Source organism: Brassica napus, chromosome C4 (genome assembly GCF_020379485.1).
Source record: "Brassica napus cultivar Da-Ae chromosome C4, Da-Ae, whole genome shotgun sequence".
In the NCBI taxonomy this organism is placed as follows: Eukaryota; Viridiplantae; Streptophyta; class Magnoliopsida; order Brassicales; family Brassicaceae; genus Brassica; species Brassica napus.
In genome coordinates, this window is record NC_063447.1 from 36,177,341 (window position 1) to 36,192,261 (window position 14,921).

General features: G+C 36.0%; 1 protein-coding gene across 2 annotated transcripts; it reads left to right on the forward strand.

Moving 5' to 3' along the window:
• Positions 1 to 9,650: 9,650 nt before the first annotated feature.
• Positions 9,651 to 13,634, forward strand: LOC106365765 (glutathione reductase, chloroplastic). Of its 2 annotated transcripts, XM_013805252.3 has the most exons (10): positions 9,878 to 10,343; positions 10,761 to 10,986; positions 11,065 to 11,343; positions 11,423 to 11,599; positions 11,711 to 11,764; positions 11,859 to 12,007; positions 12,169 to 12,403; positions 12,498 to 12,632; positions 12,735 to 12,830; positions 13,280 to 13,634. In XM_013805252.3, exons 1-9 carry the CDS (start codon positions 9,961 to 9,963, stop codon positions 12,750 to 12,752), a joined length of 1,656 nt encoding a protein of 551 aa, XP_013660706.2. In that variant the 5' UTR covers positions 9,878 to 9,960; the 3' UTR covers positions 12,753 to 12,830; positions 13,280 to 13,634. The 2 variants fall into 2 exon arrangements, with proteins under 2 accessions (XP_022567101.2, XP_013660706.2); XM_022711380.2 differs by lacking the exon at positions 11,711 to 11,764 and having other exon boundaries at positions 9,651 to 10,343.
• The last annotated feature ends 1,287 nt before the right edge of the window (positions 13,635 to 14,921 follow it).

A 14,921-nucleotide genomic window follows, 5' to 3' on the forward strand; every position in this document is an offset into this window, starting at 1 on the left:
TTATGCTATTACCGAGAAATATTACAAGATAATTCTATCTGTATTATGAAGATTCACGTCTGACTGAATCATCCCGAACCATCCTATGAGATTCATATCTGATGGTACTTTTTGCGTCCTGTCGAAGATCTCCTGTATGTTTTTTCTCCATAACTTTGCATAATTCGTTTTTGGTGGGATTCGAAACTCATACCTTATGGACGAACATATGTTTAGAATAGTAATATGATGGTGAAGTGATATTATGCTAAGATACTCTCGTCGGCACTGAACAAGTCTTAAGGTCATTTCCAATCTACTCGCAAAACTCTATTTTATTGTGAATTTTATACCAAAATCTTTTCAATCCAACTGTAAAAATTATATTAGTAACATTATAATTTTACATCAAATTTGGTGTGACATTATTTACCACATTAAAACATGATTCATCCAACTAAAATATCATTAACTCACACTAAAACATTATTCATTCCACTAAAATATTATTCATTTATTTTATTAATAAAATATACAATTAAATAAATGATAGATAAATACATAAATAAATAAATATAATATTTAACAATACTAAAAGGGAGATATGCTTAATGGAGAAGATGCCACCTCAGATTAAAAAAATCAACCAATTAGAACATAGTTTATTGCCATGTCATCATCACATTCTTATTTTCTCTATCTTTGTTTCATCAATTCTTTTTGTTTTCTCTTGATCCAGACCATAACTATCTAGCTTTTCATCTTCTTCTCTTTCACCGTACAAATCCTTTTAGCCTCTTCATTTTCCCTCCTCCTTGCCATCCTCACTATATAGACGACGGCTACACTCAAAATCCAAAGTTTCTTCACAGATGATGACAATTTTCAGAACATAAATTCTCGCTATAGCCTCCAATCTTGGTTACGTTGTCGCTCCTCCATTGCAGGTAACTTAATAATCGCTTTTCTGATTCAGTAGTTTCTAAATAAAATCTAACCACCACTGGCGCTTCTGTTTATATCTGAAATTGCTTAGAACCCTTACTGATTGATCTTGGCTTCTTGATGTCGATGATCATAATAGAAAGAGATTTCCGAGGTGAGCACTGTCTGGATGTGTTAAGCAAACTTTGATATCAAAGACACAAATCTCAGGCTCAAATAGTGTATCTGGTTCGCAGTGGAGGCCTGGGAGTCCCTTTCAGAGTCAGAATGAAACGGTGCGTGTTTTGAATTCGACTATAATACCAAGGATTTGTAGGATCTTTGCACTATATAAGTTGGTAGTCTGAACAATGTTATGGTTTGTGGTTTCACTTCTAGGTCCGTGGAAGAACTGAAATAGCAAAATAACTCATTAGTTATTGTGGAAATTCAGGGGAATTGGTTTGCATAAAGTGGCCAAGTTTGAGAATGAGCAGTAAGAACTTCTACGGTTCCCACAAACACTTTTCGACACAAAGATGCCAGCTGGTCATACAGTTTTGCCACCTTTCGCAGATGACTTCTCGAATTAAAAGATATAAGTTGAGGTAAGTAAAGCACCACTGCTGGTAACAAAGTGATTAATGCCAAACTAACTTGATAATGTTCTAAGTGGCATGCTTTCCCATAGGAACTGTTCTTTGTTCTACGTATTGTTGAGAGGACTCAGTGTTGGAATGTGACTCAATTATTCTTGCGCAGAACAATGGAGATCAATGGTTGGTATAGCTCTACTTTGCATCTGGAAGATTGACAAGAGGTATGCGATGACTACTGTTTTTTTTCATGAAACGTTTGCCTTACTTTGTTGAAGTAAGCTCGAAGTTAGCTTGAGAAAGAAGCTATACTAATCCTAATAAGAATATGATGTTGAGATAAGTATAAAAGTGTTTAGAGTTATCCATATATATTTGATTGCTATTAGGATTAGGATAGAGAGAATATATATATATACCAATGTCGTGTTAAGGGCATTGTGAGAGATTTGAGAGTTTGAGAGAGCTTAAGTTTTGTGTAAGTTTCTTAAGCTAATAAGAAGAGTCAGTTCTTATTAATCCCTGTGTCTACACCAAACGTTTGAGAACAATAATTGGTATCAGAGCACAAAAGGATTCATGGGGGATCAAGTTGTGGCGAATTCGAAACCTAAAGAAGGAGGATCTTCAATCAAGTGTCCTATACTTAATGCAACAAACTATACTGTATGGGCCATGAGAATGAAGATACTAATCAAGGTGCATGAGGTCTGGGAGATCATAGAGACTGAAACAATTAACGACAAGAAGAATAATATGGCGATGGCGCTATTGTTTCAGTCAATACCAGAAGTACTTATACTTCAAGTTGGAAAACTTGATACTGCCAAGAAGGTTTGGGAGGCGATCAAAACACGTCACGTGGGAGCGGAAAGAGTTAAAGAGGCAAGACTACAGACATTGATGGCCGATTTTGATCGACTCACAATGAAGGAGACAGAGACAATAGATGAGTTTGCGGGGAAGCTCTCGGAGATATCATCAAAATCAGCAGCATTAGGAGAGGATATAGAAGAAACAAAACTTGTTAAGAAGTTCCTAAAGAGTTTACCGCGAAAGAAGTATATTCACATCGTGGCTGCACTAGAACAAGTCTTGGATCTTAAGACTACTGATTTTGAAGATATCGTTGGCCGTTTGAAAGCATATGAAGAACGGGTAGCTGATGAAGAAGAGCAAAAGGAGGATCAAAGCAAGTTGTTATATGCTAACAATGATCAATAATCTCAACGCGACTTCAATAATGAATACAGAGGCAGAGGCCGAGGAAGAGGCTCCTATAGAGGCAGAGGCCGAGGAAGGTACAATGGAACATATAACGGAGCCAACAATGGATACAGAGACGCGTCCAAAGTTACATGTTTCAGATGCGATAAAGTTGGGCATTATGTCATGCAATGTCCCGACAGGCTACTAAAACTGCAAGAGGTACAAGAAGCTGAAACGACCGAGACACAAGAGGCAGATGAGCTCATGATGCACGAGGTTGTTTATTTGAATGAAGGAAAGATAGTACCAAACAACTATGAAGTCAACAACAGTGAAGATAACGTCTGGTATCTCGACAACGGAGCGAGTAACCACATGAGCGGAGATAGGAGATATTTCTCTTCCATTGATGACTCCATCACAGGAAAAATACGCTTTGGTGATGACTCCCGCATTGACATCAAAGGGAAGGGAATCATAGAGTTTACGGACAGGAACGGTGAGCCAAGGAAGATAACCGACGTGTACTACATTCCAGATCTAAAGAGTAACATCATTAGCCTTGGGCAGGCCACTGAATCTGGTTGTGATATAAGAATGAAGGAGAAACTCTAATAATGCGTGATCGTGAAGGAAAGCTAATTGCGAAAGCTACACGTTCCAAGAACAGACTTTACAAGGTAAGAATGGGACTCAAAGAGACCATCTGTTATCTTTCTACCAAAACAAGTGATTCGAGCAGGTGGCACGCAAGGCTGGGGCACGTAAATCTAGATACTATGAAGTCTATGATATCACGAGAATTGGTTACTGGAATACCGAAGATTGATGTCGAGGCCAAGATATGTGGTTCATGTTTACTTGGGAAGCAAGCAAGACAGTCTTTTCCGAAAGCTACCCTATATCAAACAGAGAAGATACTTGAACTCATACATGGCGATTTGTGCGGTCCTATCACACCAAGTACGAGCGCTGGAAATAGGTATATCTTGGTACTCATCGATGACTACTCAAGATACATGTGGATAGCTCTACTAAAAGAGAAAAGCGATGCATTTAGTAAGTTCAAAAACTTCAAGCTTCTGGTCGAACAAGAATCAAAGACGTGCATACAGACATTCATAACAGACAGAGGAGGAGAATTTGTGTCTCACGAGTTCAACTCGTTTTGCAATGAATCTGGCATCAGAAGACATCTTACGGCTCCATATAGTCCACAACCAAACGGAGTCGTTGAAAAGCGTAACCGGACGTTGATGGTGACCAGGAGCATAATGAAGCACATGGCGATTCCAAATTACCTTTGGGGGGGAAGCAGTAAGACATTCGACCTATCTGCTCAATAGAATAGCGACGAGAGCCGTTAAAGATCGACCGTATGAGATGTTTCATAAAAAAGCCGAATGTTAGTCACTTGAAGATCTTTGGATGCATAGGATATGCAAAAGTGGAGGCAAAGTTTCTGGTTCATCTTGGAACAGAACCTGGTTCCAAAGCATATCGAATGTTCAACCCTCAGACGCAGAAAGTCATAGTGAGCAGAGATGTTGTGTTTGATGAAACAAAGAGATGGAATTGGAGTTCAAACTCCAGTGATCAAAACGGAGCCGGAAGTTTCAAGATTACAGTGGGGACGTTTGGTAATCACAGCCTGCGTGAAACAGAGGATGAACAGAGCAAAACAGAGCCGAGACAGAACAAACCAGAGCCAAAAGCTGTGGAAGAAGCAATCGAAGCAGAAACAAATGAGGAAGACGATGAAGAAACAGATGAAGAAGATGATGTGATGCAAGATCAATCATCAACTGGGCTAAGACGGTCCCAACGTGCTGGTACAAAACCAAAGTACTTAGAAGATTATGTGTTGTTCCTTGCGGAAGAAGAAGGGGAGCGACTATTAATGTGTTTAAACGACGAGCCAACTTGCTTCGAGGAAGCTATGAGATTCAAAGAATGGATGTGCGCATGTGAAGATGAAATAGAATCAATAACAAAACTTGATTCTTGGACGCTTGTGGAGCTCCCACCCGGAGCTAAAGCAATCGGATTAAAATGGATATTCAAGATAAAGAGAAACTCCGACGGAAGCATCAACAAATACAAGTCTCGACTGGTCGCTAAGGGATATGTTCAAAGGTATGGAGTAGATTATGAGGAAGTATTCGCACCTGTGGCCAGAATAGAAACAATACAGTTGCTCATCAATCTTGCAGCAACAAATGGGTGGGAAATACATCACCTGGATGTAAAGACTGCCTTCTTACATGGGGAACTAAAGGAGACAGTCTATGTCACACAGCCGGAAGGTTTTGAGGTAAAAGGAAGCGAACATAAGGTGTATAAACTCAAGAAAGCGTTGTATGGATTAAAACAGGCCCCTAGGGCTTGGAATGATAAGCTAAATAAGATCCTACTCGGTTTCAAGTTCACCCGCTGCTTGAAAGAACCATCAGTGTATAGGAAGGAAATAGGAGGGAAGCTTCTGGTTGTTGCAGTATATGTCGATGATCTTTTTGTTACAGGAACCTGCATGAAGGCGATCAATGAGTTCAAAAAGGAGATGGCCAGCACGTTTGATATGAGTGATCTCGGTCGACTTACTTACTACCTAGGCATCGAGGTTAATCAACACGACAGCGGGATCACTTTGAATCAGAACAGATACGCATTAAAGATCCTAGAAGAGGCTGGCATGAATGAATGCAACTCCGTGCATGTTCCAATGGAGTCGGGTCTCAAGTTGGCGAAATCAGAAGATGAGAATGAGATTGATGCGACGAGTTACAGGAAAATCATTGGCTGTTTCAGATATCTACTACATACAAGGCCTGATATCTCCTATGCAGTAGGTGTGTTGAGTCGATTCATGCAAAGTCCCAGAGACTCTCATGGAGCAGCTATGAAGCAGTGCTTAAGGTATCTAAAGGGAACCACATCATTCGGTATCACGTTTGAGAGGTCAGGAAGGAATGCAACTACATTGGTTGGCTATAGTGATAGTAGTCACAATGTAGATCCAGATGATGGGAGAAGCACAACCGGACATATTTTCTACTTTGGACAAAGTCCAATCATGTGGTGTAGTCAGAAGCAAGATACCGTGGCACTATCATCCTGCGAGGCTGAGTTCATGGCAGGTACTGAGGCAGAAAGACAAGCCATTTGGCTCCAGGATCTAATTCGAGAGATCATCGGAGTTCCTTGTGCAAAGACAGTCATACGCATTGACAAGAGATCAGCGATAGCCTTAACGAAGAATCCGGTGTTTCATGGTCGAAGTAAACACATTCACACGAGGTACCATTTTATTAGAGAATGTGTTGAAAGGGGACTTATGGAAGTTGAACATGTACCTGGAACCGAGCAAAAGGCAGACATACTCACCAAGGCTCTTGGAAGAGTCAAGTACAAAGAAATGAGAGAGCTCATTGGCGTTCACAATGTGGAAGAGAAGAACTTCAAGCTTAGAAGGGAGATTGTTGAAGTAAGCTCGAAGTTAGCTTGAGAAAGAAGCTATACTAATCCTAATAAGAATATGATGTTTAGAGATAAGGATAAAAGTGTTTAGAGTTATCCATATATATTTGATTGCTATTAGGATTAGGATAGAGAGAATATATATATATATACCAATGTCGTGTTAAGGGCATTGTGAGAGATTTGAGAGTTTGAAAGAGCTTAAGTTTTGTGTAAGTGTCTTAAGCTAATAAGAAGAGTCAGTTCTTATTAATCCTTGTGTCTACACCAAACGTTTGAGAACAATAACTTCCCTCTATAATTTGTTTATTTAAATTAACACTGAGGATGCATTATATAAGCATCCCTAGGATATGAAGATATCGTGTATTCAACGTTTATAAACTAAAAATACATGGATTAGAACATAATCCACAGAAAAAGAAAATATATTTTTAGCAGATATTGATTTTCTTTGTTCTATATAGTAATTAAGACAAACGTATATGGTTCAGGGGCTAAACGTTGTGAAAAAATCAGAGCACAAGTGAGCCAGAAACTGATTGTGGTCCATGAAATCATCTTGCTATCTTAAACAGCTGCAAATACATATGATCCACAGACCCTACAAATGGTTTCTGGAGCTATTGATATTGGTATAGTTACAGATTTCACTATATGAATGTCCATCTTATGTCTTCCCTTTGTTATTGTCACTAGGAGTCAGAAGCTAGGGGACGCAGCTTAGTGTTTAGTTTTTATGGTGGGATATATCTATTTCAATCTGATTCAAATCCATTACGGTAAGATTAATCTAACTTTTTCATCAATTGATATATTTCATGATAGTTTTTCCATCAATCTTCATAGGTTTGTGTGATGAATTACAAAATAGGATTTGGAACAAAGCCAAAGTTTATCTGTGAGAGACGTCTCAAGTCAGCCAACTCAACCAACCAAATCCAGTTTCACACACACTGCTAGATCAATACAAACCACCTGCTCAGGGATCAGGTGAGAATATGTGAGTAGTTTATATTACACTTGGTTCTATAAGTGAGCACCTTATGAAAGTCATTGTAAGATAGTGAATATATATCTTCCAGTTTCCAGTCTTAATTGTTATGTGATTTAGAAACGAATTTGGTTGACATATCTATCATATGTGGCTGCAAAGCTTACGCTAATGAATGAGGAACCTGCATATTTTTTTTTTGTTATATATAATTAAGGAACCAACATATGAGAAAATTTTCACACCGTGTACACAAGCATGCCCTCCGGATGTAGTGAAGCAGATCACTCCCATCACCATTGGTGTTGGGCCAATGTCATATTGCTGATTCTATTGCATGTTGATTAACTTATAAATTGTCTCTGAATTTTAATGACTTTATATTTGTTTTTGTTGCATGGTTCAGACTTCGTCTTAACTCCCTAAATAAATATTTCTTTTCTATTGACCAATGAGTGGAACTAAAAGTTATTTACTAGAATATGAAATATACATTAAAAAAATAATAATTTTAACAGGAGGATTTGCCAATGCAAATAAAATAAAAAATACAAAGATTCATTAAAAAAAATTCCAGTTGAACTTAGATTTGATGATATAGTAGCAAATAATACAATAATAAGTAAACTAACATTGTTCATAAAGTGATATTAATTAGAAAAAAATTCATTTTAGAGGAGTAGCTTCGTGTACCATATAGTAAAGACTTAAGATAATCTACTTTAGTTTTTGATTAATGTTAGTTTTTCAGAATATTTTTTGGCACATTTGATATCATGTACTTCGTATTTAATTGGTATTATCATGTGTAAGGTTATTTTTCCCACCAACATTAAAAATATGTTAGTTTCTCCGGATTTTAGTGACAAAAAAATGTTTCTCAGGATTTATTTATTAAAAAATATGTAGATGTGGATTATTAAATATAACAAACACAATAGATTAAACATCAATCAAATAATATATATTATCTTTATTTTATACTTTAAGTATATTTTAATTTACTACATAACTTTATTTGGTTCAACATAACTTTAATTTTAGTAAGGCAGGTTTTTTAAAATACATGCTAAAAATATTTAATCTAAAACATATGTAAGAAAAGAACACAATAAGAAAAAAAAATACATAATATAAAAATAATAATTAATACATTACAATTTAGAACATGATTAAAATAAATGTTAAAGACCAATAAAATACTTAATATAATATAATATATATATATATATATATAATTCGCATGTAGCAAAGATGATGTCAAAGGTTACAAGTAATGCATTCAACATCTATTCTGTTTCTCATGGTCTCAGTTATAAGTAATACATTTTGGTATATCAAATAACCATACACAATGTTTAATATAACTATTTAACGATGTAAAAAAATAATAACTGTTTAACAGAAAGGTTAGTTTTCACCTTAAAATCACTCAAGATTTTATTTTGGTAAGTCAATAAAAGTTATTCAAAGCTTCAAGAAAAAAGAATGAAACAACTTTATACGTAAATTTTTACCAACAAAAAACTTTATACGTATATTGGAACATGACAAAAACCTACATCAAAGTTGGGTGGATTTTAACATGGGATGAAGAAAACCAGACAAGGAAAATATGTCTACATTATTTAATTTTTACACGTACTATTTTCCTTTGTATCTAAATATGCAATACTATATTAAAATAACTAAGAAAATACTATTTTAAGAGTATAACTAAATATTCAAAAGTATAAAATTTAAAAATGGTAACTAATCTAAATAAGAAATTTGAGACAAAAAAATATTTGAAATCAATAAAATAACAAAAAAAATAAACCAATACATAAAAAAAGCTAAAAAAATATACAAACACAACAAAGATCTAGTAATATTATAAAATAGTTTTAGTCCGAAACTTGATGTTATGGTTGGAATTTTTTTATTTTAATGTTAAAATTACATTAAAATAGTGTGGTTTTGACACTAAAATAATGTTAGACCATTCATTTCAAGGTGTATCTATACATACATTAACACTAAGAGCATCTCTAATTCATAACACTATTTTAGTGTCAAAATCACACTATTTTGGTATAGTTTCAGCACTAAAAAAATGTTATTCTCCAACCACAACACTTAAACTTCACAATAAAAGTTATTTAATAATATTATATATATTTAATTTTTTATTTGTTATTTATTTAATTTTACATTTTATTAATAAAAGAAGTAAATAGTATTTTAGTGGAGTAAATAGTATTTTAGTGTAGTGAATAGTGTTACGCCAAATTTACTATGAAATTAAAATGATGTGATTTTTACAATTAGGTGGGAGAGGTTTTAGTGTAAAAATTACGCTAAAATACTGTTTTGCGGTTTTGTTTGAGATGAATTAATGTGTGTGTATAAGGGCAAGATTATCGGAGGAGGGAGAGGAGATTTTAGTGGGGTTTTAAGAGGGGGAGCCTACAAAAAAGAAAAAACGGGTTGCAGAAAAGCAAGAATAAGGATCGCTGTTGGCTAGTTTTTTGCATTGTTCGCAGATCCCACTGACACGTAGCGATCCGCGATTGGTTGATTTTTTATTTTTTTAGATAAAAAAAAATAAAAAAAAATTAAAAAACTCATTTGATTTTAGCGTTAATCATGGTCTAAATCTTTTACCTTTACAGCCGTAACTGTTGTACCGACAATCAGAGTCAAAACATATAAAATCCAAGAGAATCGTTGGGAAAGAAAAAAAACTATACGCACAGAAACTTAAAACGAAGAAAAGTCGAGAGAGCGAGAACGCAAAAGATGGCTACGACTCCGAAGCTGACCACTACACTTTCATCTTCTCCATCTCTTCAAACCCTCTGCAGAAAACTCCCAATCTCAACCCATCTACCATCATCTTCATCATCATCATCTATCTCTCGTTATCTCTCGTCTCTCCGTCCCCGTCTCACCTTACTCTCAAACCACCGCTACAATCCCTCTCGCCGCTTCTCTCTCCGTGCCCAAAACGACAACGGAACAGACTCTGACCTTCGCTACGACTTCGCCCTCTTCACTATCGGCGCCGGAAGCGGCGGCGTCCGTGCCTCCCGCTTCGCCACGAGCTTCGGAGCATCTGCCGCCGTCTGCGAGCTCCCTTTCTCCACCATCTCTTCCGATACAGCCGGAGGCGTCGGAGGAACGTAAGCCTTCTTTCCCCTACAACTTCATATACTTAAAAATCAAAACTTAATATGCTTAGAGACCAAACTACAAGATCAGTCTGAAGCATTTGTTGTCGGAAGATGTTTAGTAACCTTAATTACATTTGAAAGCTCCCACCTTTAGGCACTTTAGATACTGACTGTGTAGAGAAGCCTACAACTTCATACATTTAAAAATCAAAACTTTATATGCTTAGAGACCAGACCACGAGATCAGTTTGAAACATTTTTTGTCGGAAGGTTTAGTAACTTTAATTACATTTGAAAGCTTCCACATTTATGCACTTTTGTGTAGAGAAGTCTCATTCTAAGCTGTTTTAGACTAAAAAGGTCAATACTTTTTTCTTTTCTTTTTCAAAATGAATGAGTGAAGTTGTTGTGGTACATACTCTACAGGTGTGTACTAAGAGGATGTGTGCCAAAGAAGTTACTAGTGTATGCATCCAAATACACTCACGAGTTTGAAGACAGTCACGGCTTTGGTTGGAAGTATGACACCGACCCTTCTCATGACTGGAGGACATTGATTGCCAACAAGAACGCTGAGTTGCAGCTTCTGACTGGTATCTATAAGAATATACTCAACAATGCTAATGTCAAGTTGATCGAAGGCCGTGGAAAGGTAGGCTTAATAATAGTTCATCATGCTTCTATGTATTACTTGGAAGAATATGGATTTTGAGTTTGAGTTTGTGTGCAGGTTATAGACCCACACACTGTTGATGTAGATGGGAGAATCTATACTACTAGAAACATTCTGATTGCAGTTGGTGGACGTCCCTTCATTCCTGACATTCCAGGAAGAGAGTTTGCTATTGATTCAGATGCCGCGCTTGATTTGCCCTCCATGCCCAAGAAGATTGCCATCGTTGGTGGTGGCTACATAGCCCTGGAGTTTGCGGGAATCTTTAATGGTCTTAACAGTGAAGTTCATGTGTTTATTAGGCAAAAGAAGGTGCTAAGGGGATTTGATGAAGACGTGAGTAACTTTTGGCTACTTTTGTTTATCCTTTTTGGTGTTATTTTCTTCTTATTTTAGTTGTTGTTCTTGTTCGTAGGTTAGGGATTTTGTTGGAGAGCAGATGTCTTTGAGAGGCATTGAGTTCCACACAGAGGAGTCCCCTGAAGCCATCATGAAATCTGGAGATGGCTCTTTGTCTCTGAAGACTAGCAAGGGAACTGTTGATGGGTTTTCACATGTTATGTTTGCAACTGGTCGCAAGCCCAATACAAAGGTATACTGTGATTTTTACTTTAAGGATGTTTATGAATGGAAAACTGTTAGCAAAGTTCATTGATTGTAGAATATGATTTGGTCATTGGTGCCATGTTGGTTGTAATAACAGAACTTAGGATTGGAAAATGTTGGAGTAAAACTGGCGAAAAATGGAGCAATAGAGGTATGATCTAATGGTTACCTATTGATGTGATAATGTTTGGCTGTTTTTTTGCATTGCTGAAAGTTATCTCCACGTTGCTACTTTGTTTGGTAAGGTTGATGAATATTCACGGACATCTGTTCCTTCGATATGGGCTGTTGGGGATGTTACTGACCGGATTAACTTGACTCCGGTCGCCTTGATGGAGGGAGGTGCATTGGCTAAAACTTTGTTCCAAAACGAACCAACAAAGCCTGATCATAGGTAACATGACAGTCTTGACCAGTGTTAACCTTTTGAGTTTCTAAGAATTCTCTGTTTAGTTGTATGTGCTACTCCTTTTAAGATCAAGAACATTCTATAACTGTTATCTGTAGTCTGTCTTTTGATGTTTTTTATCCTTTATGTGTTCTTTATTCAACTAGAGCTGTTCCCTGCGCTGTCTTCTCTCAACCACCTATTGGAACAGTTGGTCTAACTGAAGAGCAGGCCAGAGAACAATATGGGGACATAGATGTTTTCACATCAAATTTTAAGCCATTGAAGGCTACGCTTTCAGGACTTCCAGACCGGGTGTTTATGAAACTCATTGTCTGTGCAAACACCGATAAAGTTCTCGGTGTTCACATGTGTGGAGATGATTCACCAGAAATAATCCAGGTTTCACTATCAACATGGTTCATCTTCTCTGAAAAAAATAAACGCAGGAGACATTTATATGATTTGAGATGATTTTTTTCTTTCAATTTGGTAGGGATTTGGGGTTGCTGTAAAAGCTGGCCTAACTAAGGCTGACTTTGACGCAACAGTGGGTGTTCACCCCACAGCGGCTGAGGAGTTTGTCACAATGAGGACTCCAACCAGGAAAATTCGCAAAGGCTCCTCTGAGGTTTTGTTTCTGAACAAACAAAAAAAAAAAGCTTATCCATGTAGCTATTTCTCATTGTTTTGCAACATGGATAAAAGATGGGTGTTCCCTATTTCATTTCAGGGGAAAGGCAAGTCCTGAGGCTAAAACAGCTGCAGGGGTCTAGAGAAGGTTGCAAAATAAGATTGGATTTTTACACCATTGGAGCTTCCTGACAAGGTAGGTATTCACCAGTTTCCTCAGTATTCTTCTAAACATAGAAAAAAAATGCAGTGCATAAGCTCATACCATATTTAGGTTTCTTTGTGCAACTGCAGGGGTGGTCTTAGGCATAGACATTGGCATAGGGCCTCCATTTAAAAAAAAAAAATTACCTAGAAAAAGGCCTCCAAATTTATAATTAAAAAAAAAATCATTGCTAAATTGTTTGTGGCTCTCATAATCTCAGAACCGCCCTGGCCGACTGATAGTCAAGCCGAGTTGGGCAAAAACAAACTTCGATATTTCCCCAAATATAAACTACTTTAGACCAACTTGCTTGAGCCATGCTGGTCCAGTTGATACCTTTCCATGCCATATTAATACTCTGAATAAAAAAAAAAAACCATAGCTCACACTAGAATAATATGTAATTTTTGTATGATACTATTCGAACTGCATGTTTGCAGGAGAGCATCCATCAAGAGCCAACGTTTTTATCAATGGAGATGTCATAAGGCTCATAACCATGGTGCAAAACTGTTTGATCGTGTAACTTACTCGACCTGTCGACCAGATTCTCAGGAGAGCTTATATTGACCAGAGCTCTAAAACTGAGCTCTCCCAATATCTCACTATCCTAGTTGAATAAAGATACGATTGTAATCATTCCCTGGAGTAGTATAATTAAATCCTCATTTCAACATCTACTTGAAATTATTATCCATTTATCTTCATTTTATACTCGTAACTCGTTATCTTCATTTTATACTCGTAAGTGTTATGAATTATTTTATGGATGTGCATATAAGCCCATGTTTTAGAGGTTCGTATTGTATTTCTATATATATGTATTGTTGTCTATGGAATAAGAAGAAAAACAACCTGTTTCCTCTTTCTCTGATTCACAACAAGTTATCAGCACGAAACCTAGACATTTTGAAAAACTCTTAACTACCTTAGAAAAAGAAAAAAAACGTCTTTGTTCTTTTAGGAGGTTTCTGTATCTAGTCGAAAGTATCATCGTGACTACGAGTGATCCTCTATTCTCCATCGATTTCCAACATCTCTGATTATTACCATTCGAACTAACTATTGGTTTAGTGGTTTGATATCGGCGAGATCGAGCGAAGGACGTCTTACTTGAAACTCATCTTCAAACATGGAACCAACATCCCTTGAGATAAGTAATCTCATGATTTATAATTGAATCGCTCATAAATTCTTATTGGCTTATTGATCTGATTGATAATCTATCAATAAGTATAATATATTTGTTTTTGATATTTTCGTTTAGTTGTTTCATTATCCATGCTTGTGCATAATTTAATAACCTTTGACTATAGATTCATCCAATATTTTAAATCGCATAAGTTTTATTGGAATCTTGTTTGACAGAAATATCATTATATGAAAAAGGAGAATGAAGTGTTTTAACTTTTAAGTAGGTCTAACCCATTAAGGATTTGGTATTGTTTTTAAGTCGGCTTAATCGACCATTTGTTCTAACGCTCACCATGTTTTATATTTGCAAACAATAATTATGTTAGACATAATACACATGTATGGTTTATAGTCTTATAGTTGATGCATCGGATTTTATATAGTGATGTTTACTAACGAAAAGGCCATATTTCTATGAGCAAAAATCTTGATTATTTATAAAAGACAGATTTTACAAGAAGTGTGTTTCCGTCACCATGTCAAATCTCCACTTTCAGGTCACTTCTCCCTTGAGATAAGTATTATTTATCATGTTTGATATATATTCATAGTCAATTAAAATTTGATTATGTGAATTAATCGATATGTCATCTGATTTTTATCTGAATTCTTAGTTTAAAACTAGTCAATACAGAGATCACTAATATGCTAGTAAAAGTTAGTGATGAAAAAAAATATAAATTATTATTTATTTCTTAGTATAATAAAATATTTATGTTAATACATATTTTTATATAATTTGATTATTATATTTCATTACCATTGTATAGAGTTTTAAATTTAAAGCTTGACCATAAAAATCCATAAATTTTGCAGAGCAATCGAAAGAAAGGTATTATCATCTTAATTTGATTATCTAAAGCTCATTATGTATTTTGCATCTAAATA

Excerpts from the sequence above, each read along its gene's own strand:
- LOC106365765 (XM_013805252.3), top strand. The coding sequence starts at position 9,961 with ATGGCTACGACTCCGAAGCTGACCACTACACTTTCATCTTCTCCATCT. Across the intron at positions 11,344-11,422 it reads TAAGGGGATTTGATGAAGAC|GTTAGGGATTTTGTTGGAGA; the intron begins GTGAGTAACTTT and ends TCTTGTTCGTAG. Across the intron at positions 11,600-11,710 it reads GTCGCAAGCCCAATACAAAG|AACTTAGGATTGGAAAATGT; the intron begins GTATACTGTGAT and ends TTGTAATAACAG.